Below are 26,870 nucleotides of genomic sequence, written 5' to 3'. Positions count from 1 at the left end.
CATAGCAGAGGATTTGCTCTCATTAACCCTAGCACGCAGTCTTCTATCCACCCGTATAGCTAATTGCATAGCCTGTTGCAAATCCTCAGGTGTAGGATAAGCAATTAGCAGGTCTTTAACCCTTTCACTGAGCCCAGCAAGAAATAGACTTTTCAGAGCAGAATCGTTCCACCCTGTTTGAGTAGACCAACGACGAAAATGTGTACAATATTTTTCCACATTACCCGATCCTTGTTTTAGACGTCTCAACTCAGTCTCAGCTGATGCGACACGGTCAGGATCATCATATAATAGTCCCAAAGCAGAAAAAAAACTATCCACTGATCTGAAGCATGAATCACTAGGTTGCAAAGAAAAGGCCCACTCCTGAGGCTCTTTGCGCAAAAGTGACATTATGAACCCTACGCGCTGGGATTCATCCCCAGAGGACTTAGGTCTCAAACGAAAATACAATAAGCAAGCATTTTTAAATGAAAAAAATTCTCGGTGTTCACCAAAAAATAAATCCGGCAAACATACCTTAGGCTCCAAGAAATGTGCTCCAGGACAGTTACTCACGTGCTGACGGAGTTCGGCCACCTCCAGAGAGAGTCCCTGCAGGCGATGAGCCAAATCCTGAACCGACACCATGATGGAACAGAAAAATCTTTCCTTAGAGAATTTGCAGGCTGGACTTACTGTTATGTTCTGCTACCAAAGCTAAGGAAAGAGAGGAGATCTGTCCCTACTATAAGACTCAGCTGAATCCCTACGATGTAACAGGGAACCTGATCCTGCGATCAGACCTGCTAAAGTCCTAATCTAGTCTGTACGAAGACCTATAGATGTGGGGAGGGAATCCCTACAAGTACTAAGGACTGGGAGGAATATGGGACACCTCCTAACAGAAATAGTAGCAGACAGACGAACAAACAAAATAGATAGAACATAGAGGTCCGTAGACCAAGCAAACTAACAGAGTTAGATACAGAGCACAGGCTAGCTAGAAAGTAGATATACAATGAAGTCCAGCAAAGCCAGAAGGGCGGAGCAGGATTAAATAGGCCAACAAAGTCATGTGACCAGCAAAGGAAAAAAAACCTAACAGCAAGGTTCTAACATTACTGTACTTGCAAGGTCAATATTTGCCCAGAAAATGAACTTTAACCCCCAAAACACATTTCAACATCATTGCAGTCCTGCCTTAAAAGGAGCAGCTAATATCGTTTTAGTGATTGATCCATTAACACAGGTGTGGGTGTTGATGAGGACAGGGCTGGCGATCAATCAGTCATGATTAAGTAAGAATGACATCACTGGACACTTTAAAAGGAGGCTGGTTCTTGGTATCATTGTTTCTCTTCAGTTAACCATGGTTATCTCTAAAGAAACACGTGCAGCCATCATTGCACTGCACAAAAATGGCCTAACAGGGAAGAGTATCGCAGCTACAAAGATTGCACCTCAGTCAACAATCTATCGCATCATCAAGAACTTCAAGGAGAGAGCTTCCATTGTTGTCAAAAAGGCTCCAGGGCGCCCAAGAAAGACCAGCAAGCGCCAGGACCATATCTTAAAACTGTTTCAGCTGCGGGATCGGACTACCAGCAGTGCCGAGCTTGCTCAGGAATGGCACCAGGCTGGTGTGAGTGCTTCTGCCCACACTGTGAGGCGGAGACTCTTTGAGCAAGGGCTGGTTTCAAGGAGGGCAGCAAAGAAGCCACTTCTCTCCAGAAAAAACATCAGGGACCGACTGATATTCTGCAAAAGGTACAGGGAGTGGACTGCTGAGGACTGGGGCAAAGTCATTTTCTCTGATGAATCCCCTTTTCGATTGTTTGGGACATCTGGAAAACAGCTTATTCGGAGAAGAAGAGGTGAGCGCTACCAACAGTCTTGTCTCATGCCAACTGTAAAGCATCCTGAAACCATTCATGTGTGGGGTTGCTTCTCAGCCAAGGGAATCGGCTCACTCACAGTCTTGCCTAAAAACACAGCCATGAATAAAGAATGGTACCAGAATGTCCTCCAAGAGCAACTTCTCCCAACCGTCCAAGAGCAGTTTGGCGCCCAAAAATGCCTTTTCCAGCATGATGGAGCACCTTGCCATAAAGCAAAGATGATAACAAAATGGCTCATGGAACAAAACATAGAGATTTTGAGTCCATGGCCTGGAAACTCCCCAGATCTTAATCCCATTGAGAACTTGTGGTCAATCATCAAGAGACGGGTGGACAAACAAAAACCAACAAATTCTGGCAAAATGCAAGCATTGATTATGCAAGAATGGACTGCTATCAGTCAGGATTTGGTCCAAAAGTTGATTGAGAGCATGCCAGGGAGAATTACAGAGGTCTTGAAGAAGAAGGGCCAACACTGCAAATATTGACTTGCTGCATTAACTCATTCTAACTGTCAATATAACCTATTGGTACTCATAATATGATTGCAATTATATTTCTGTATGTGATATAAACATCAGACAAACACTAATAAAAACCAGAGGCCAGCAGATCATGTGAAAATATAATTTTGGTGTCATTCTCAAAACTTTTGGCCATGACTGTATAGATGGCTACGTGTGGCCTCCCACTGTGTATAGATGGCTACGTGTGGCCTCCCGCTGTGTATAGATGGCTACGTGCGGCCTCCCGCTGTGTATAGATGGCTACGTGCTGCCTCCTGCTGTGTATAGATGGCTACGTGCTGCCTCCTGCTGTGTATAGATGGCTACATGCGGCCTCCTGCTTAGTGTAGATGGCGCCATGCGACCTCCTGCTGTGTATAGATGGCGCCGTGCGGCCTCCCGCTGTGTATAGATGGCGCCGTGTGGCCTCCCGCCGTGTATAGATGGCACCGTGCGGCCTCCCGCTGTGTATAGATGGCTACGTGCGGCCTCCTGCTGTGTATAGATGGCTACGTGTGCTCAATATTGAGTCATACAATCAATGTAAGGCTATGTGCCCACGATGCCGAAATGCTTCGGATTTTTTTTGAGCGTTTCTGCATCTCCCTGGCAGAAAAAACGCATGCGTTTTTCCTGCCAGGGACATGCGGATGTGAAGCGTTCTTCACTTGCAATTCCGCATGTGGGTTGACAAGCGATTTTAGTATCACTTGGAAAGTGCTTGACAACTTGGTCACACTATATAAATCCATGCAACCGGCATGGATTTATATAGTGTGACTGTAAAAGAATGGTAAAAAATAAATATATAATTACCTTCTGATGGCCTGCCAACGTCAGCGGTCGCGTGACTAAATGACGTCACGACAGATCCTTTTCAGACCATCGTGAGCTGCCGGCAAGCCAGGACGCATCGGATAAAGACACCGGGGGCCATCAGAAGGTAAGTATGATATTTATTTTTTATTTTATTCTTTTTTTTTTACAGGTTCTATGGTACCCGGGTCCGGAGGAGAGTCTCCTCTTCTCCAAACCCGGGTACCATCCACACATTGAAACGCATGGATTCTGCATGTACAGATGCAGTGATGCGGATTACATGCGTTCCAATGCAAGTCAATGGCGGCGAAAACACAGAGCTTACGCAAAATAATTGGTAGTGCTGTGGATTTTTCCACAATGATAATCCGCAGCGGAAATTTCCACAGCATGTGCACAGCACATGCGGATTATCATTGGGGAACATGGCAGACCTTCTACCAAGCGTTTTTTAAGCGTTTCTGCAGCGGAATTGCTTAAAAAACGCATAGTGGGCACATAGCCTAAAAAAAATTATTATAATTAATATTGTGCCAAATTAATTTCACGTGAACTATCACATGATCTATCACAGGGGATCATGTGACATGTGATACATCAGGTGTGTGTGTGTGGGGGGGGGGGGCCGCGCCTTCTAAACTGCCCGGGGCCCTTGCTACTCTTAATCCACCCCTGATCGCGCCCTCTCGCCCTCCGGTCACGCCCACCCACCTCACCTCTCTAGTCTGCTCTGCTGCTGCGATCTGGAAAGAAGAGGAGGAGCCCGGGCACTTGAAGTTCCTGCGGAGGCCCGGGCAGCACATCGCTGGCGGCGGCTCATCTCAGCAGGCAGCGCCGGTAATTGTGTCCTGTTGTGATGTGCCATTGCGCCGACACTGCCACCCGGGCCGTGGTGCCGGTGCATGATGCTGGCTGAGGAGCTGCCGCTTCTGCAGACAGTCTGCTCTGCAGCATAATTGATGATGGCGGGCGACAGGCGGTGGGATCATAGTTTAGTCGCAGACACGCAGTCAGCAGCTGCCGCCGGTACTGTGTTCTGTGCTGTGCACAGCCAGTACAGCCAGCGGGCAGCAGTGCCAGCCTGACAGAGCCCAGACTGCCTGAGTGTCTGACTAGTCTCAGACTCTGAGGAGTCTGACTAGTCTGTGACTGTTGTCACTAGTTAGACATGATGGCAGGCAGCAGCAGGGAGGGACACAGTGGGGTCTGAATCCCAGACATGGGCTGCATCAGGCACTGCAGCATTGCATATGGCCATATGCAATGCTGCAGTGCCTGCTGCAGCCCAATTCTGTGTGGGCCGCTCCCACCCCCCCCACCCCCATATACAATGCTGCAGCCCTGTGGTCTGTGTGGGCTGCTCCCATCCCCCCCCCCCCCATATACAATGCTGCAGCCCTGTGGTCTCTGTGGGCCGCTCCCACCCCCATATGCAATGCTGCAGCCCTGTGGTCTGTGTGGGCCGCTCCCACCCCCCCCCCCCAACCTTTTATATGTGCTACCTGGAATGGGGGGGGGGCTACATGAAACTTGGGGAAACGGCCGCGACGGGGGGGGGGGGAGATACTGGATGCGAGGGGTGCACGACGTGGGGGAGACGTGACCGGAGGTGAGAGTGGGCGTGACTGGGGGGGGGGGGGGCGACCACTGTCAGTGCCTAGGGCAGCAGAAACACCAAATATGGCCCTGTTGGTACATATAATTAAGTACACCACATTAGATGTGATACAGCTGAACGTACCTGGGATCTTATAGTCCTGATATGAATTGTGAATCTTTACCATCTCCACCAGCTACAGGTACCTTTTCTTGCAACCAGAAAAAATGTAAAACCTGTCCGTTTATAACGACCACAGACAAGATAAAGATTCCCAATTCACATCAGGACTATAAGATCCCAGGTACGTTCAGCTGTATCACATCTAATGTAGTGTACTTAATTATATGTACCAAATGTCCAGCTGGGGGTTTTTATATAGGGGAGACAGGGCAAAAACTTAGAACAAGGATGAATCATCATCGCCACACAATAAAAGAAAAAAGAATAGATCTGCCTGTAGCCAAGCATTTTTGTTCCCCTGAGCACAGCATAAAAGATATGAAATTACTGGTATTAAAAGGTAACTTCAAATCTCAAAGAGAAAGAAGAGTCTCAGAATATAAACTGATGGTGACCTTTAACACTTTCAGAGCAGGAATGAATGTGTCGCATGGATTTATGTCATTCTACATCAACTAAGGAATGTGCTCCTCAGACTTGTGAGGCCATCATAACACTGGACCTAGTCACAGGACAATAAAACCTTCACACTCCTTATCTATTAACTGCTAAAATATTTATAGCCAGAACTGTTTATCTCTTCCATAATAACTCTGCTTTTCATCACCTGTCTTATCTATTGCATTATTTTTGTGTCTTATTGTGTATAAATATGTGACTCTTCAGATTTTGTGGTATACTGTGTCTGATGAAGAGACCTGAGTAGTCTGGAAAGCTTGCAATTTGTTACCTTCTTTTCAGTTAGCCATTAAAAGGTATCAACCACTTTTTGTATTGAACTGAAATAAATTATCTTTTTGATGATCTTCTCATTTAGTGAGCTGCGCCTGTATTACATTGCAATGTTTCGCCAAACGACCTGTGTCACAGCTAGTCTATGTGTTACCCCAGCCTTGGTGTGGCCTCTGCCCCCTAGGGACCACTGGTAGTTTTTACAGCTCAGTTATAGTAATATCTTATGGGAAGAGCAGCCTGCAGCTCGTCCTCCCGTCAGCTGACAGCGTGTACTGTCGGAGGAAAGTGCTCATTCATTATTCAGGACTAAACTTCGCTTCCATCTTAGCTCATATTATTTATTCACAGATGCGAAAACCTGCGCTCCTCTATAGCGAGAAGCCCATTGGCTGAGCGCCAACATCGCATCGCGGATAGGTCAGAAGAACAACTGCCCAGTGTTGCACAGGTTTGTGACGTCACCGTCAGGAGTACTATTTTCCGATTGGCTGCTTATTTACACGCTGATTGGATGCGACGCTTTCCAGTAGCGCCGCCCCCTCAGTCAGCTGTATAGTGAGAGGGCTGAGTAGTATAGTTCCGTGTTTGTCAGATCCCGGGCAGTAAGCGAGAGGGAAGCGTGACAAGCGGCATTTACCGGGAACACTGAGCTCTGCATTCCGGCCTCATCATGGCTATTCTTCTTCAGCACCAGTTCAAGCCATTACCTGCCGATAAGCAGATAGACACCTGCAGTTTCTTGGACTCCGTGTCTCACCTCCCTTCTTTTTTCGGTAAGTGTCTGTGTAGTCACCGGTGCCATAGAGCTCACATTATATGTTAGTGTGACGTCTGATCTCAGTAATGGCTTTACCCATGTATCCAGTGATAACTGCTGATCCCTTTATGCCACTTCCTCAAAGTCTCCGATTATTTTTGCTGGGTCACTATGTTATAGCAGATTGCTGCTTAGAGGATTTAGGTATTGAGAATATCTATCTATCTATCTATCTATCTATCTATATATATCTCATGTACAATAATACATTCATGTAATTATTAATACTTTTATAAAAATCCACCCATCTCTTCCACTCCAAGAACTGCTTACATAGCAATTCCCTATTCTGGAAATGTCCCGTTCCCTGCAGTTGCAGAACGTACCTGTCAGGTGAGAACAGCTCCCTCCATTATGTGCCGCTGTCGCACCCTGCCTTTTACATGCCCCCAGTGTTGTACACAGGCCTGACAGACTTTTCTCATGGACTCATCTGGAATTTTATTTTTTATTTTAGACAAAGTGTTATAGTGCAGCCATATTCTATCAGTATTTCTGCCCTAGAAGAATTCCTTTAAAAGTAGAATACGAGGCGCAGTGCCCGATGGAGGCGCAGTGCCCGATGGAGGCTCAAGGCTGAGGTACTTGGTGAGCTCAAAGGTCCACATTATGGAACTACAGGAACTCTGATCTGCTATGTAAGGCCTGTGCACAAGGCTTTATGTGTGTGCACCATTTTAAAGCTGCATTCATACTTTTGTATATTTGTTTTGTATAAGAATATAACAGTAGATTCAACATCTGAAAAGTCTTTGTGAAAGATTTCTAAAGATTGGTGCAAAGTAAAAAAAAAAAAAAAAATTTTTGCCCAGACTGATCAATCATATTGCTGATATAATTTAAGCAGGAACCTGATCGCTATGAAAACTTGTCCATGTATTAGTTTATTTAATGTATTTGTGTATCACCATCAAACTCCGCAGTGCCTTACAGACCTCATCACTGTCCCCATCAGGGCTCACAAGATAGGGAATCTATCAGTATGTCTTCGGAGTGTGGGAGGAAACCCATGCAGACAAGGGGAGAACATACAGATTACTTGCAGATATTGTCCTTGGTGGGTTTTACAGTGCTGTAAATAAACACTGCAAACCACTGATCCTATGGGTTTTTCTCATTATATATGTCAGGAAGTTGAAAGATCAGTAATATGACAGTAAGGCTAATACCCCACCCAATCAATGTCTTTACAATTTAATACGCGCTGTTATGACTAGGGAAATGCCACAGAATTGGGGTGCAGTCAGGCGGCTGTATAAATTGAACCAAAAAAAAGAAAAAGGATCATGGACTGGCCATCGGTCTTCCCTACCTGAGCGTGACATCTTCGTGTATTTCTGTGCAGCTTTCATGCTTGGGTGAGGAGAGCCACCGGCAAGTCCATGCATTCCGTTGTCATCTTTCCCCAATTTATATGGACATCGGACTGCGCCCTTGCATGTATTAATTTAGGGAAATGTGTTTTGAGGTTCAACTAGACATCTGTCTTACTGGTTATGCAGAACTTCTATTATACAGGAGATTTAACATTTATGCAAAGTTTACCAATGCCGATTTCACACTTGAGTCTCCTGATCCGGACTCTACAGCCTCATAAGAATAGAAGAGCCTGCGTTTGGGTCAGGAGAGCCACAGCCTTTCGGGACATTGCTGACCGCGCTTAGATTGTGAATGTTGGTCCTGGAAACCAGTGTAAGGGCTTGTTCAGACAAGCGTATTATACAGGCATGTGTTGTCCATGTTAAAATCGGACAGCGCTTTGACCAATGTAATTCAATAGGCTGTTCATATGACAGGTTTTTTTGTTGTTGTTTTTTTTAAATAGACCAAGTGCCAGTGAGAAAAAAAATCACAGTGCACACTATTCTATCATATTTCAGATGAGACTCACCTATTCAGTTCTATGGATGCGCAAAAAAATAAATCTGATTCCATATGGATTATCTGTATTACATCCGATTTTGACACAGAAGGTGCCATTATTAGCAGAGGAAGCTGTATTTAATCATGTACATTTTACATTGTTGATTAATAAATACGGATGTAAAGGGCGGACACTCGGATGGCACACGTATTGACCTGGCTTTAGACCACAGCCCCACTATCAGTATCTGGTCAATATTTTTTTCTCAGGAGTGGGTGATAAATGCAAAATTGGTGACTTGTTTCTATTATACCTTCTCTCTGATTGTTCCTCACTTGGTTTTGGCTTCCACTCCTGAGAAAAAATACTGACCAAATACTGATAGTGGGGCCGTGGCCTTAAGGCCCCGTCACACTTGGCGACGCTGCAACGATCCCGACAACGATACGACCTGTTCGGGATCATTGCTGCGTCGCTATGTGGTCGCTGGTGAGCTGTCAAACAGGCAGGCTCACCAACGATCAGGGGAGCAGCGACATCGTGGAAAGAATCTTTCCACGATGTCCTGCTCCCGTTACCAGCCTGCTGAAGCAGGAGCAGGCTGGTAACCATGGTAAACATCGGGTTACTAGGAGCACACGCGCACCTAGTAACCCGTTGTTTATCATGGTTACCACTCTGCTACGGTGAGCGGTAACCTTCCGCTCACTGTAGCAGAGTGGTAACCATGAGAAACAACGGGTTACTAGGTGTGCGTGTGCCCCTAGTAACCCGATGTTTATCATGGTTACCAGCCTGATTGCTGGTCACACACAGCGATGTGTGCTGACCAGCAGGAGGGCAACGACCAAAAAATGGTCCAGGACACTTTGCAGCGATCAGCGACCTCGCAGCAGGGGCCTGATCGCTGCAAAGTGTCACACATAGCGACATCGCTGGTGAAGTCGCTGTTGCGTCACCAAAACCGTGACACAGCAGCGATCTCGCTATGTGAGACGGGGGCTTTAGGCTGATTTTACATCTGTGTCTATTGTTCTGCTACATCACAGGAGCAGAATCTGAGCTGAATGTGATCAGTAATAGGATCTGTCTATACTTTCCCTCAAATGTGCCGGAGTTTTTATTTTAATATGGAAGGAATAGCTGTTGTTTCTCGATCCAGATATCATTAATGACTACCGTTATCTGACTATAATGAGATTGATTGGCAGTATACTGTCATTTCCACTGGAAAGAGTATGTTCACACAGTAGTCCTATTAGAAATGTAGTCCATCTCCTCTATAAACCATGAAGGATTCCCTGCATTGTCCCAAAAACTGTAACATAGGAAAGGAAGTACGGCCATGTTTACTTAGATGTAGATTGTCAGAACACCCCCTTAGGCTGGATTCACCCATCCACCATGTGTGTTATCATCCAAGTGAAACGGACTGTTCTGGGGGCGGGGGGGGGGGTTTCTTAAGAAAAAAACTAGGATGACACCTATCAGTTTATTTTTCACTGAAGCAGGTAGACTGTCTGAACGTTTGTTCATTGACTCTTAACTATGTATCTTTTAAAATCTGATGACACTTGGATGGAACTGCGCAGTACAAAGTGTCTTCTGTGTGTCGTCTGTTTTACACGGATCTCCATTGACTTTTTAATGGCAAAATCTGATCAGAATAGGACATGCTCTCATGGATACCGCTTTTAAAACTTGTGTGAATGAAACTCTATGGATCCGGGTGCTGTCCATGAAGAAAACAATCAGCACTAAGGCGTAGCCTTACTAATGTGTTTTTTTTTTTTTTTTTTTTTTTCTTCTTTTTGTCTGTAAGGAGGAGTAGTTTGTTTATTACGTTTTTGTTTGTTTTTTAGCAAAACTTTTCTTCAAGCATCATTGCTGTTGTACCAGTGTCTGTCCCCTTCGCTCCCTCAATCACCCCCCCCCCCAAACTCCTAACCTTTTATCACCATTTCTTATTTTTGTGTTTGATTTTATATCCTGATGAATGTATGTATTTAACATATCCTTCTAGAGTCAGACCCCAATAACTTGGCTTTGAAACCACATTTCAATGTAAATTACAAAATTATTTATTATGCTTTTCTTATATACCGCCATCATATTCCACAGCGCTTTACATACATTATCGTCACTGTCCCCATTGGGGCTCACAATCTACATTCCCTATCAGTATGTCTTTTTAGACTGAGGGAGGAAACTGGATAACCTGGAGGAAACCCATGCAAACACGAGGAGAACATACAACACCTGCAAATGGTTTGGCCTTTGTGGGATTTGAACCCAGGACGCCAGCAGTGCTAACCACTGAGCCACCGTGCTGACCATAAAGTTTAGATGGCATTTAATTTTCAAGCTTTGGGAAGATCCTCGTTAAACCTTCCCAAACTAGAAAAGTATATACATGTACTTGGTGTTGCTGTTTTGTTTTTTTTTCCTGACCTCACCTCATTGCGTTTTCGGAGCAGTAGAATGACAGAAATGCATTTCTAGGATGCCAGCACCAAAAACATACAGTTCTACTATACGTAGAGTACAAACCGCAGCACATTCTTCCTAACCCTTTGTCTTCTAAACTCTAGTTGACATTATTTTAAATGTCTACTCTTGTCGTCCATAATAAACGTCGCCTTCATCATCAGATAACAGGCCCTTCTATTGTCCACATCGGAGACCTCTGCCAGAATATATATATATATATATATATATATATATATATATATATATATATAATATATTTCTGCTTGTGTGGAACAATGATTTGCCAGTGAGCAGGAATGAATAGCATTTCTGTATTTCATGCATTGTTTTGGATATATTCACAGCTTTTCGGATTTCTTCTCCCTTCCCCTGACAATCGATACTTATGTGCTGGATCGATGGGACTAGTCAAAAATGATAAACGTACATTGTTTTTCATTGTGTGCGTAACCATGCACCTTCCTTAGATCCATAGACCTATGATCACTTAACTATATATTTGTCACTGGATGATTAACATAAATTCTTTATATTACTGCCTTTAAGTTGCCAGTATGTTTAATAACTATCCTTTTGATGATGCACATAAAATGACTTGCAGGTTGGTAATAATGCAGTATATATAACAAAAATGCCAAACTGGAATAACCAGATGTTGTGAAACGAGTAGTTCTAGAGTATGCTCAGCAATCGTAGGAGAGGAATTGCCAAGTTGTAATTGTAAAATGATATATCTGAACAGCCCTGTCGTAGAAAAGGGGTCTAGAGCTCCAGTGCAAAACTAATGCTGCTGTCCAGCGATCAACCCAAAGGGGTTGTCCAATCTTTTTTAAAATAAGAATCTAAGAATGCTAAAAAAAAAAGGTAATGCCATAGTGATCCCCTCTGTTCCCAAATTTGACATTTTTCAGGTCTTTTCGTGTGCTTTTTGCTTTTTCTGGACAGACATCAGTGTCCACGTAAAATCGTGTTGTTTGTTTGTTTGTTTATGACCTGTAGTCTTCAAGTATTTAATCAATTAAAAAAAATAAATATATATATATATATATATATATATATATATATATATATATATATATATATATATATATATATATGTGTATAATGTATATATTAGTACACACCTTCTCATTTAAAGATTTTTCTGTATTTTCATGACTATGAAAATTGTACATTCACACTGAAGGCATCAAAACTATGAATTAACACATGTGGAATTATATACTTAATAAAAAAGTGTGAAACAACTGAAAATATGTCTTATATTCTAGGTTCTTCAAAGTAGCCACCTTTTGCTTTGATGACTGCTTTGCACACTCTTGGCATTCTCTTGATGAGCTTCAAGAGGTAGTCACCGGAAATGGTTTTCACTTCACAGGTGTGCCCTGTCAGGTTTAATAAGTGGGATTTCTTGCCTTATAAATGGGGTTGAGACCATCAGTTGTGTTGTGCAGAAGTCTGGTGGATACACAGCTGAATAGACTGTTAGAATTTGTATTTTGGCCAGAAAAAAGCAGCTAAGTAAAGAAAAATAAGTGGCCATCATTACTTTAAGAAATGAAGCTCAGTTAGTCCGAAAAATTGGGAAAACTTTGAAAGTGTCCCCAAGTGCAGTTGCAAAAACCATCAAGTGCTACAAAGAAACTGGCTCACATGAGGACCACCCCAGGAAAGGAAGACCAAGAGTCACCTCTGCTTCTGAGGATAAGTTTATCCGAGTCACCAGCCTCAGAAATCGCAGGTTAACAGCAGCTCAGATTAGAGACCAGGTCAATGCCACACAGAGTTCTTGCAGCAGACACATCTCTTCAACAACTGTTAAGAGGAGACTTTGTGCAGCAGGCCTTCATGGTAAAATAGCTGCTAGGAAACCACTGCTAAGGACAGGCAGCAAGCAGAAGAGACTGGTTTGGGCTAAAGAACACAAGGAATGGACATTAGACCAGTGGAAATTTGTGCTTGGTCTGATGAGTCCAAATTTGAGATCTTTGGTTCCAACCACCGTGTTTTTGTGCGACGCAGAAAAGGTGAACGGATGGACTCTACATGCCTGGTTCCCATCATGAAGCATGGAGGAGGAGGTGTGATGGTGTGGGGGTGCTTTGCTGGTGACACTGTTGGGGATTTATTCAAAATTGAAGGCATACTGAGCCAGCATGGCTACCACAGCATCTTGCAGCGGCATGCTATTCCATCCAGTTTGCGTTTAGTTGGACCATCATATATTTTTCAACAGGACAATAACCCCAAACACACCTCCAGGCTGTGTAAGGGCTATTTGACCAAGTAGGAGAGAGATGGGGTGCTATGCCAGATAACCTGGCCTCCACAGTCACCAGACCTGAACCCAATCGAGATGGTTTGGGGTGAGCTGGACCGCAGAGTGAAGGCAAAAGGGCCAACAAGTGCTAAGCATCTCTGGGAACTCCTTCAAGATTGTTGGAAGACCATTTCCAGTGACTACCTCTTGAAGCTCATCAAGAAAATGCCAAGAGTGTGCAAAGCAGTCATCAAAGCAAAAGGTGGCTACTTTGAAGAACCTAGAATATGACCTATTTTCAGTGGTTTCACACTTTTTTGTTAAGTATATAATTCCACATTTGTTAATTCATAGTTTTGATGCCTTCAGTGTGAATGTACAATTTTCATAGTCATGAAAATACAGAAAAATCTTTAAATGAGAAGGTGTGTCCAAACTTTTGGTCTGTACTGTACTACCCGGGTTAATAACTGCTGTTGGCAAAATAGAATGTGTTAACAAAAATTTATTCTCCACACAAAAAGCACAAAACACATTGGCCGTTGAGGAAGCTGCTCTTCTTCTCTTGTCTGCAAGCCTCGCTTCCCTCTGCTCAGAAAGTTCATTGGCTCTTGAGGAAGTAGCTGCTGTTCTCATGTGTGTTAGCCTTGTTTCTCGGTCTTCACATTTTTCATTGGCCCGTATTGCAGCTTTTCTTTTCGCATCAGCTGACATTCGTGCCATGAAATTCCTTTTCTTATGAGGCATTATTGTGGTAAAAATAGTCTGTGAGAGGATATAGAAACTGCCAGTTACATAGAAGTATTGTGACTGACATCAGCCTTTCCACCAACACACCCTAACTGACATCTTATTACCTTACACAAGCTTTGTTATACTGAGAATGTCCTTTGTTGCCTATATTAACCAATCACCGCTCAGATTAATTAACTGTAGCAAAATAGAAGCTGAGCTGTGATTGGTTGCTATTGGCAGCCTGACAAATCTTTGTGAGATGAGTTTTGTGTGTGCTGAGGGTGGTATATGTGTTCAAGCACGTGGTAGTGTGTGGCGCATTTTGTGAGTATGAGTAGCCCATGTCGGGGCCCCACTTTAGCAACTGTACGGTATACTCTTTGGCGCCTTCGCTCTCATTCTTTAATTCTCCCTTGTTCACATGTGGCTGCTGTCAATTTGCCTCCAACACTTTTACTTTCACTTTTTCCCCATTATGTAGATGGGGGCAAAATTGTTTGGTGAATTGGAACATGCAGGGTTAAAATTTTGTCTCCCAACATAGCCTATGACTCTCTCTGGGTCCAGACATGTGACTGTGCAAAATTTTGTGGCTGGCTGTAGCTGCGACTGTGCAGATGCCAATCACATACATACATACATACATACATACATACATACATCTCGTATCTTTCGGACCATAAGACGCACCTAGGTTTTAGAGGAGGAAAATAAAAAATTTAAGCAGAAAATATGAAAAGTAAGAATCTGGCACTCCCAATTTCAGTGAAAAGATTTCAAAAACAATTTTTTATTATCATGATTCATTAGAGTTAACGTTTCGGCCTCATTCGCCCTTCATCAGAACCAGGATCTGCCCAGTGGATACAAGGGGAGTCAACCAGTGGGGCGCATCACACACAGCACGGTAGTGCTTTTCCCCAAGCGCTTTGCTGAGCATCGATATTTTTCTCTTCCATATAACCCTGCCACTGGTTGACTCCCCTTGTATCCACTGGGCAGATCCTTGTTCTGATGAAGGCCGAATGAGGCCGAAACGTTAACTCTAATGAATCATGATAATAAAAAATTGTTTTTGAAATCTTTTCACTGAAATTGGGAGTGCCAGATTCTTACTTTTCATAAATTGGAGTGGAATCCTATCTGAGCACCCTTAAGTTTAAGGAGTGCCACGTATCCCCCCTTTAAGCAGAAAATATGGTCATGATGCACTTTTAAGTGTGTGTGTGTGTGGTGGGGGTCTTCTGCTGACACTGGTATAGGGGTAATGTCGCCCAATTCTGACAATATCCCCCATCCTGGTATATATGCCCCCCTTCCTTTAATACGTGGTCTCCATCCTGGTATGCACGGCACCCCTCATCCCCATCAAGATGCACATACAAAAAAAAATAAACACTCCTACTCTCCTCTCTTCTCTCCTCCAGCGCTGCGTCCTGTCTGCCTGCACTGATCTCTCCATGTGAGCCGCGCATGACGTCACTGCCATGCGCGGCTCACAAGGAGAGATCAGCTGCTGGAAGTCACTGCTCCCCACGCCGGGACTGTGTGCACGGGGAGCAATGACTTCACTCTCCTTCATAGCCGGCAGACAGGGGAGCCTACAGCTCCTGCTGCCGGCTATCTCCTGTGCCCGCTCATTAAAGGGCATGAATATTCACCCCTCTCCACTCCCATGGGCATGAAGAGAGGTTGAATATTCATGCCCTTTAACAGCGGGCACACGCGATTCCGGCAGCAGCAGGAGCTGCGCTTTGCTCCGCTGTGTGCCGCTATTAAGGAGCATGAATATTCAGAGCTCCCCACGCCCAATGGGCGTGGGGAGCAGTGAATATTCATTTTCTTTAGCAGTGGGGACAGTGTAGGCTGCAGCTGGTAGCTGCTGCTGTGGCGCCCCTGAGGGTTCGACCGCCACAGGAATGCTGCACTTCTTCAATGGAGTGTGGTGTTCCTCCTCTGACGTAAGGCCAGTGTGATGGTAGTGATCTAGCCTTTTGCATCCAACACCACATTTCTCCACCAGAGGGAGCTAGTATGCACTAGGTGCGGCTCCCCTGGTTACAGGGAGACTGGGGAACACATAGTGGTAGGAACCAGTTAGTGGGTGTGGGTGGAGGAACAGTTAGTTAGTTACACTTCTAATTTCATATTTAATAGAATGCCATCTTTGATCTTGGTTCTTCGTTAGTCTGTTCTTTGGCGGTTCTTGGGCTGTCAAGCGGTCTAAATTACTGTGTGTAATGTGACTTCCCTCCGGGAGTGCAGATCCTGTGTGGGCCTGCACCTGCATGGGACACAGCCCTCGTACCCCGATCTTTGGGACGAGAGGTAGGTTGCAGACGAGGAATGTCTCAACCCGGCCAAGGACCAGGATCAAGAAGGCCCGGGAGCTTTAGAGTGTGGCTCCCTAGCAAATGGGTCCCGGGGAGGATGCAGACGGAGCGGAGCACGCCACCTGTCCTCGCCTACCTGATCTATTCAGAGGGATTCCGGCTGCAAGAGGGGTACCGGCCCCCGACACCCTACCTCGTACTCTATGTCCAGGACGGGAAAGCCCGGTTAGGCCCTGAGGATCCCGCCAGGCCTCGGATGGAGAGGAATTGCCACCCGAGCCCTACACCTGAGAGGAACTCAGAGGGAGACCCGGCCTATCTACACACGCACAGACGGGAAAGGGTAAAGTCTGTAGTGCAGGAACACTCTGGTGTAGGGACGCTACCGAACACTGGACTTCCTCAGAGGTAGTCGGACCCCCGTCCCTGGTGGCCGCAGGACTCCGCGAGGAGCAGGGAGAAGCCTTGCGCTGCTTATGAGAACTGTGAGTAAAGCCTTGGAAATTCATCCCTATGGCCTCCGGACTATTCATTACGCGCCATACCACGCGATGCGGTGCCCGCACTCCCCGTGCTGCTACTACTACCCCCTTCATCCTGCCTTGCCTGCCCTGAGGCCCCCCTCCGCCTGTGGGGAGCAGCAAGAACTTTAGCCGCCATGACACCGGGCCTCAGCGGACTGTAGCGGCGCTGGTGGCGCATCACCAGACATCACAGGTGGCGTAGTCGACAATTACCACTCAACCCGGAAAGCCCTAACATCATTTTTAATGTGACGGCCCTGGGCACGGAACGGGTCCCGGCCACGACTGCATCCCCGTTCTCAACGTCGGACCCGGCTCCGAGTACCCCATCTTCCCAGTGCAGGGCTTGCGAGCGTCACACTGCCTCCTGTGCACCGCTCCTCCACCGCTCCTGCTCCCCCCCCCCCCCCCCACACACACCCCATATAATATATATGTATGTATATGTGTGGCACCCCTGAGGGTTCAGTCGCCACAGAGGTACTGCACCTCACCCAGAGGTGTGGTGTGTCCCTTCTCTCAGGCAAGGAGAGAGTGCTGCCCGAAACCCCAAACACCTGCATCCAACACTACACTACTCCAGGCCGGCTGGAGGGACAACATGCAGAGCGCAGCTGCTGAGCCCTGACCCTGGCTGGAGTGGGGGGAACCCAAAGGTAGGGGGAACCTGTAGTGGGTGTGGGTGGAGGAAGTAGTTAGAGGGAGCACTTTGGTAGGAGTATAAAATAGGGAAGCCATCTTAGAGTGGCCGTTGTTCAGTTAGGGAGAGCAGTTCAGAAGAACAGTCCGGGAGCAGAGTCTCATTAGGAGATCTGCTCCACAAGCAGGACCAAGTCAGTAGGTCCAGGAGGGGAGCAGGGAGTAGGCTCCGTTCTAAGAAAGGATCCTAGGGGGTATGGCGCGTGCAGGATGGCACCCGTACGCCCAACATCTGTCAGAAGACAGAGGGATCGTAGCCGCGTTCTAGTCCCCTGAGGGTCAAGCAAGTCTGTGTAACTCCGACGGACAGGAGGGACTTCAGAGTACCTGAACAGGATTCAGAGTGGGCAGCGCAGGGCAGGAGGGAGAAGGACCTAGTGTGAAGACGGTCAAAATAGGAACATGAGAAAGTGGGGTTCTGCCAGGTATTCCCAAGCTGCCTGAGGAAGGATTGAACCCCTGCCCGGTGAACGCAGTGCGACGCGGAAGGCCTGCACCTGTACAGTGCACCTGTGGGCTGTCTTACGAACTGTGAGTAAAATCTCAGATGACTGCACTGTACTGCCTCCTTCCATTCTTTCATCGGCGCCATTGTTCCCCCTGCACTACAACGCCCAGCACAACCCACTCTCTATTACTACACTGCCCTGAGGCCTGCTCCACCTGTGGGGAGCCGTCCCATCACAAGCTGCCCTAACATCTGCCTCAGAGGACTGTTGCAGCGCTGGTGATCCTCACCAGACACCACAGGTGGCATCACGAACTTTCTAAAATATTCCCCCTTTTGCACTGACCGCCCCGGGTCACAGACCAGGCCAGCCACCATGATATTCCCCGCCAACCGGCATATATATATAAAGTCTGATTAACGAGATATAAAACCAGCCCAACCACTGGTATTCACATGAGTGTGCTGGTTAATGTCAGAAGACCCACGGTTGGTTCTGAGTACAGAACATGTGAAACAGATGTCTGAATTTGCACTAGTAAAGTGATGCCCTTCTTATTACTTCGCACTCCGTGGAGTACAGTGGCTTGCAAAAGAATCACAATCGCTTCTTACACCTTTCAACTGGAATTTTGGACCATTCTTCTTTTGCAAACTGCTCCAGGTCTCTCATATTTGAAGGGTGCCATCTCTCCACAGGTGTTCAATGGGATTTAGATCCAGACTCATTGATGGCCACTTCAGAACTCTCCAACGCTTTGTTTCCATCCATTTCTGTGTGCTTCTTTAAGTATGTTTGGGATCATTGTCCTGCTGGAAGACCCATGACGCAAACCCAGCTTTCTGACATTGGGTACTACATTGTGAGACCTGCCCTGACAAACCTGGCCTGTGTATAAAGAATATTTTAAACTGTACCACAGATTCCTGGACTACTAAAGTCATTTGTGACTTGCACAACTCGCGTGTGCCAACCTGATCCACTCTACGCAACTTGTGTGTGCCACTACATTATAAGATTTGCATAACAGGAACACTAGATCAATTCCAATATAGGGTCACTTCTGGGGGGTTTCCACTGGTTAGGCACCATCAGGGGCTCTCCAAACGAGACATGACACCTACAGACCATTCCATCAGTCTGTGTTCCAAAATGTCACTCTTTCCCTTCCGAGCCCTGACATGCTCCCAAACAGTATCTATGTACTCAGAAGAAATTGCAAAAAATTGGGTCTAAAGTAAAAAAAAAAAATTTGTCGCAAAGTTAAATGTTCATTTTTTTTTTTTTTTTCCCTTCCACGGTGATTCAGTTCCTGTGAAGCACCTGAAGGGTTAATAAACTTCTTGAATGTGGTTTTTGAGCACCTTGAGGGGTGCAGTTTTTAGAATGATGTCACTTTTGGGTATTTCCTGTCATCTAGCCACCCCCCCCCTCCCAAGTCACTTCAAATGTGATGTAGACCCTAAAAAAATTTTGTTGTAAAAATGGGAAATGACTGGTCAACTTTTAACACTTATAACTCCCTAACTAAAAAAAAAAAGGTTAAAATATGATGAAGATGTGAAGTAGACATGGGTTAAAGGGTTATCACTCGTTGTTAGAGGGTTATTGTGGGTCAGAGGGCAAGTCTATCTACAATTCTTTTTTATGCTCTTTGTAGCTATTGTAAAACTTGGGCCCGTCACGTCTGCAAATTTAGAAATTGACTGGCTCTCTGTTCTTGTTCACATCTGAGAAAACCGGTGTGGTTATTCAGATCAGAGTTTGATAAGAGTAGCACCAGTTGTTCTTGGACGTGTAGAGAACAAAAAAAAACTTCTGTCAGTTTGGGATAATTAAACCACACTCGGATGTCGTCCAAGTGCGTGTATATATATATCTCTATATATATCTATATCCCATAAACTTTCATTGCCGATTTTGATCTGACAATCAGTGCACAGCCCCATAGTATATCATAGTTACAAGTGCTAGCCGAGAAAATCGGCAGTGTGCATGAGCCCTAAGGCCGATACTGCCCTGCATCAATTAAACCCCTATGCCTCATGCCTATATGATTAAATGATACAGTTTCTCACACAAAAGGGACATATAAATAATAGTATCCACTGTCAGATCACTAATTGTTAGTGGTGTCAACGTTCAAATGGTCCCTGAAGTGTCGAGTATAAATGGCCCACCCCGAAGTTCAACACCAGCTTCCGTCACTGGTGACGCTGGTCAGAATTGTAAAATTTGGTCTGGTCACCGAATTCTCACGTGGGGGGGGAAAAAAAAAATTGTCAGATGAGACTCGCCTGTTCAAGTATCTAAGTGCTCAGAAAAAAAAAAATATCCCATATGAATCCTTAGTTCTTTCTGTAATGTCGATCTTACATAGCGATCTGGTTATATGGCCAATAACCTCCTAAGATCCGCTAACGCAATTTATTAGTGTACAGAGGAGTAAAGACAAACTGAAATGGTGGTGGTAAAACTGTGCTGTAACTGTGTACCTGTAACTAGCCAGTGATGTTTAACGTCAGTCTTTTGTTATGAGGACATGTAATTAGGGCTCATTACAAGTAACTAAGAGTCCATATTAAATTGTTAATATCTTAGTGTAGTTTGTCTCCTGTGCAGAACTGTCCTGTCCAAGGTTGTAACTGTGCCTCATGCGGTATGTCCTAAAACCTGCCAAAGATAGAAGTGATGCGTAGCACCTACTGTTATAAGGTTTGGGCGCATTGTTATGAAGTGGGCATTCTGGTTCTCTTATATGTATTACACTTCTGTATTTTGCATACAAAATCTGCGAATCATGTGGCATTCACGCTGCAACTATAGTGTGGGTAACTTGCATTTTTCAGTACGGTAAAAAATTGTATATGGTTTTAGCAGCAAATTGCTGGAGTTCTTGGTCACCTGGCTTGTACAGGTGAAGCATATAGAAACTATGAAAAGAAATAATAATAATTAATAATAAAAAGTGGTGTGTGTGTGTGTGTATATGACTAGTTAGAATAGCAGCTAAAGCTTGGTCATTGTGTTGATTTACTTACAAATGGCATCCATATTAGTTATTGCTGAGAACAAACTTATCATTCTTTCTGGGTGTCCAGTTAAAGGGAATATGTCAGCATGTTTTGCTATGTAATCTGAAAGCAGCATGAGGTAGTGGCTGAGAGCCTGATTCCAGTGATGTATAACTTGCTAGGCTGCATGCTGCCGTTTTGATACAATCAGAGTTTTCAATGCAAACCTAGCAGTGCTCGAAATGCTGATCTCTGTATTACCCAGCCCACACCCCTGACTGGCAGCAGTCAGTGTATATAGAAGGGTGCCAATCAGTGGTGGATGCATGGTTGGACCAGGAGGCACGAGACACCTAGCCCTGTAGTGATAATATCCTGCTGATATAACACTGATTTTTATTAAAACAGTAAGTGACACATCACTGGAATCAGGGTCTCAGCTCCTACATTATGCTGCTCTCAAATTAGGTGGCAAAAACCTGGTGACAGATTTCCTTTAAAGGGAATGTCAGTAGGATCAACCCTCCTAAGCCATCTCTATGGTCATATAGGTTATAGAAAGTTGCGTAAAGTGATACTTTTGATATCTGCTATTCGATGTCTTATTACAGAGGAATCCTAGTTTTTCTTAACATATAAGTAAGCTGTTAAGATCTATGGGCCAGACACTGATCTCCCTGAGAATCTGCCTCCAGAGCTTATTTTACCAGTGTTAGGCATGCAGATCAGGAGCGCAGACTGTCAGTCACTACATGTCTCACACTGGTAACAACCCATTTTCATGTAAAATAAGCTTTGGAGGCAGAATCTCAGGGATATCCGTGTCTGGCTCGTAGACGGACTCTGTCCGAGGATAAAATCGGACATGTGTACAGCCCCATAGACTAACATTGGCCCAAGTGCAAGCCGATGTTTTGTCAGATCGCACACGGACTTAAAATGCGTTCGTCTGCACCTGCCGTCTGGGGAGGTTATCAATATTGAAGCCCCTTGAAACTAAATGTACTATGCATTGTACTTTTGCTTGATCTTTTTAAAACTTTGTTTTATTGCCCAAATGCAAAACTTTTATATTTGTACTGAACAAGTATATAAAAACAAAACATGATATATGAAAAATGTATTCAAAGAGCCTAGATTACATATGTTGTCTAAGGACTAATTGGGAATAGGCCGGCTCCACCGGGAACCATTAGGAGATATAATACACAGTGGTGTCCCTCGTGTACTTGTATATACTTGGTGATCTTGCGTGTTTGCTAGGCAGGCATATTTACCACCAGATTTAACCCTTTTGTTACACCTTGACATACAATCTTTACGATGGTTCACTTTGTCTTCAATTATAAATGGAGTATTACTTGTGCCCCCTGGGTCTCTCAAATTAGGTGGCAAAAACCTGGTGAGAGATTCCCTTTAAAGGGAATATGTCAGTAGGCTCAACCCTCCTAAGCCGTCTCTATGGTCATGTAGGTTATAGAAAGTAAAGTCTAGCACAGTCTCTGCCCAAGTTTGTTTGTCTGAAGCACCGACGTCCCTTTGACAGTGCTGCAGCCAATCAGTGAGCTCAGCAATTCATGCCATCTACACTGGAAGAGTCTGAGCTCAGTGATTGACTGCAGCATTGTCAACATGACCTCAGCGCTACAGACTGAGACCGGCGCTATACTTCAGGAGGTTAAGGAATACTCTGTTTGTCTATTTTATCTTTTTTATAACTACCGCAGCTTAATGTTTTCTAAATGCAGACAGCCCCCTTTAAGGCACCATGACACACATGTACATCAGGGTCGTCACGCAGACCTATTAGAGCAGTTTTCTCTGCGCGATAGTCAATGTGAAAGTTGCTGTAGCAGTTTGTAACCGATGCCTGTGTATTTTATATGCTCATGTAATGTAGTATTTATTTTATTCGCTTATATAGTGCCATTAATTCCACAGCGCTTTACAGACATTATTATGGTCACTGTCCCCATTGGGGCTCACAATCCACATTCCCTATCAGTATGTCTTTAGAATGTATGGGAGGAAAACAGAGAACCCGGAGGAAACCCACACAAACACGGGGAGAACATACAAACTCCTTGCAGATATTGTACTTGGTGGGATTTGAACCTAGGACCCCAGCGCTGCAAGGCTGCAGTGCTAACCACTGAACCACCATGCTGCCCATCGTATTACAATATACTGCTATTTTAGTTAGAACACAATGATGTAAGTTGGATTGCATCCTATGATGGTACCAGCCTTATCGCCAGATGTCAGAAGTGATGGCGTAAAGCCTCTGCACAGTAAATGGGTGGGCTACCTGCCTAAGGTACTGTACACCTATTATAGCATGGCCATGTCTTATGCTACCACTGTTACATTTTTAGGGTACAGATACAGCTGTCACCAAGTATTGATAAGAGTCTTTACACACGTAATGAAATATATATTTTTTATATAAATTTTTCACAACTGTAACAATTTCTAATGCAAGTTATTGTAGGTAAAATTACCAGTAAGTTATTTTTTTCTTTTATGTGGTGCCAACATATTCTGCAGCATTTTCCAAGGCAACATAAAATCAGATATTACATGGCCAACTTATTAACTGTTCAAACAAAATAACTTATTGCCCAGCTTGTAAAAGCCTGCAATACAGATGAGACAAAAAGTAGACGTGCAAGTATTTTATAATGGTCTTGCAATGTAAAAAAAAAAAACCTACCAATAAATAAACACTAACTTATATGTATCCCAAAATGATAGAAAAATATATATAACTTCATCAGCAAAGCCTCGTGATTTCACTTTCTGGGCTGTGATCTGCTATTTCAATAAAATCAGTGTTTTGTATCACTACAGGACTAGTTGTCTTGTGCCTCAGTCCTCCAGTTCTGTGTACCCCTGCCGTCCACCACTGATTAGCAGCTTTCTGTCAGTGTATGCAGAAACCTGCCAATCAGTGGTGTGGGCGGGGTTATATAGGGCTCAGCATTCTGAGCACTGCTAGATCTACAGCAGAAAAAACAGTAATTGTATCAAAATTAAAACATGCAGACTAGCATATATTGCAGGAATTATGGGCTCCGCATCCTGGTGCTCTCAGGTTACATAGCAAAAGCCTGCTGACAGATTCTCATAATTTTAGTAGTATTATAAATAAAATAATGTTTGTTTTAAAGTCTAACTTTAGGTGGGCCAGTGCCACTCCACTCCGACCACAGATCAGTGTTGCTTTCACTTAGAACTCCAGAGCTTGACACAGTAAAGTGACAACCCACTTTTCAACAAGCCCAAGATTGGGGGGCATGTATGGCTGGAAAGGGGCCCAGGATGGTGGACATAAATACCTGGAAGGGGCCCAGGATGGTGGACATAAATACCTGGAAAGGGGCCCAGGATGGTGGACATAAATACCTGGAAAGGGGCCCAGGATGGTGGACATAAATACCTGGAAAGGGGCCCAGGATGGTGGACACAAATACCTGGAAAGGGGCCCAGGATGGTGGACATACATATATACCTGGAAAGGGGCCCAGGATGGTGGACATACATATATACCTGGAAAGGGGCCCAGGATGGTGGACATGCATATATACCTGGAAAGGGGCCCAGGATGGTGGACATACATATATACCTGGAAAGGGGCCCAGGATGGTGGACATACATATATACCTGGAAAGGGGCCCAGGATGGTGGACATACATATATACCTGGAAAGGGGCCCAGGATGGTGGACATACATATATACCTGGAAAGGGGCCCAGGATGGTGGACATGCATATATACCTGGAAAGGGGCCCAGGATGGTGGACATGCATATATACCTGGAAAGGGGCCCAGGATGGTGGACATGCATATATACCTGGAAAGGGGCCCAGGATGGTGGACATGCATATATACCTGGAAAGGGGCCCAGGATGGTGGACATGCATATATACCTGGAAAGGGGCCCAGGATGGTGGACATACATATATACCTGGAAAACGGCCCAGGATGGTGGACATACATATATACCAGGAAAACGGCCCAGGATGGTGGACATACATATATACCAGGAAAACGGCCCAGGATGGTGGACATACATATATACCAGGAAAACCAAAAGAAAAAAAACCCTTAACAATGCCTAACTTTATTAAATATCTTAAAAATATCAATATACCACCACACAAATGAATAATACAACAAATATAAAAAGGTTGCCAAAGGTTAGTATGGATCTGATAGATCACCCATTTCCCCTGTCTTTTTCCTTATTTTTCCCCTACCTGACTGCGGGGGTCGGCGCCTTATTTGATGCACGAGGTCGGCGCCCCTGCTCAGCATAGGCTTACCCTATTGGGCCCTAGTATACCCTATATATCACGTCTACTTATATGACAAACAACCAGATTGTGGTGTCACTTCCTGTATTTTATAATTATCAGATATAAACAGAATAGTATGTATAAAAGTAACCTCTCAGGGCCTAAATCTCGCCCTAACAATGTCCCTACCTGACAGCAGATGTGGACCCTACTGTCAATTGGAACCCCCGCACATTGTCGACTCAGCCTATACAGTGGGTATGGAAAGTATTCCGACCCCTTTAAATTTTTCATTCTTTGTTTCATTGCAGCCATTTGGTAAACTCTAAAAAGTTCATTTTTTTTCTCATTAAAGTACACTCTGCACCCCATCATGACTGAAAAAAACAGAAATGTAGAAATGTTTGCAAATTTATTAGAAAAGAAAAACTGAAATATCACATGATTATAAATATTCAGACCCTTTGCTCAGTATTGAGTAGAAGCACCCTTTTGAGCTAGTACAGCCATGAGTCTTCTTGGGAATGATGCAACAAGTTTTTCACACCTGGATTTGGGGATCCTCTGCCATTCTTCCTTGCAGATCCTCTCCAGTTCCGTCAGATTGGATGGTAAATGTTGGTGGACAGCAATTTTCAGGTCTCTCCATAGATGCTCAATTGGGTTTAGGTCAGGGCTCTGGCTGGGCCAGTCAAGAATGGTCAGAGTTGTTCTGATGCCACTCCTTTTTGTTATTTTAGCTGTGTCTTAGGGTCATTGTCTTGTTGGAAGATGAACCTTCAGCTAAGTCTGAGGTCCAGCGCACTCTGGAAGAGGTTTTCACCCAGGATATCTCTGTACTTGGCCGCATTCATGTTTCCTTCAATTGCAACCAGTCGTCCTGTCCCTGCAGCTGAAAAACACCCCCATAGCATGATGCTGTCACCACCATGTTTCACTATTGGGATTATATTGGGCAGGTGATGAGCATTGCCTGGTTTTCTCCACACATTCCGCTTAGAACTTTTTGGTGATAATTCTATCTTCGTCCCATCAGACCAGAGAATCTTATTTCTCATAGTCTGTGAGTCCTTCATGTGTTTTTGAGAAAACTCTATGCGGGCTTTCATATGTCTTGCACTGAGGAGAGGCTTCCGTCGGGCCACTCTGCCATAAAGGCCTGACTGGTAGAGGGCTGCAGTGATAGTTGACTTTGTGGAACTTTCTCCCATCTCCCTACTGCATCTCTAGAGCTCAGCCACAGTGATCTTGGGGTTCTTCTTTACCTCTCTCACCAAGGCTCTTCTCCCACGATTGCTCAGTTTGGCTGGACAGCCAGGTCTAGGAAGACTTCTGGTGGTCCCAAACTTCTTCCACTTAAGAGCATAGTGGCCTCCATAATTCTTAGGAACCTTGACTAATGCATAAATTCTTTTGTAACCTGGGCCAGATCTGTGCCTTGCCACAATTCTGTCTCTGAGCTCCTTGGGCAGTTCCTTTGAGCTCATGATTCTCATTTGGTCTGACATGCACTGTGATCTGTGAGGTCTTATGTAGACAGGTGTGTGCCTTTCCAAATCAAGTCCTATCAGTTTAATTAAACACAGCTGGACTCCAATGAAGGAGTAGAACCATCTCAAGGGGGATCACAAGGAAATGGACAGCATGTGACTTAAATATGAGTGTCT

General features: G+C 44.7%; 1 protein-coding gene across 1 annotated transcript in view; it reads left to right on the top strand.

The window, feature by feature from the left end:
* Positions 1–6,245: 6,245 nt before the first annotated feature.
* The window catches only part of GLTP (glycolipid transfer protein), a 54,814-nt gene continuing 34,189 nt past the window's right edge, over positions 6,246–26,870 (top strand). Inside the window, exon 1 of the mRNA XM_073672759.1 lies at positions 6,246–6,493. Coding sequence (XP_073528860.1) covers positions 6,391–6,493 — 103 coding nt within the window. The 5' untranslated portion in view covers positions 6,246–6,390. The remainder of the gene's footprint in view (positions 6,494–26,870) is intronic.

The sequence above is a fragment of the Phyllobates terribilis genome, unplaced genomic scaffold, assembly GCF_046119375.1.
Source record: "Phyllobates terribilis strain yellow unplaced genomic scaffold, ASM4611937v1 Scaffold_1__5_contigs__length_1240528914, whole genome shotgun sequence".
Taxonomy (NCBI): domain Eukaryota; kingdom Metazoa; phylum Chordata; class Amphibia; order Anura; family Dendrobatidae; genus Phyllobates; species Phyllobates terribilis.
The sequence above is the reverse complement of the archived record's forward strand: the minus strand, read 5'-3'. Positions and strand labels throughout refer to the sequence as shown.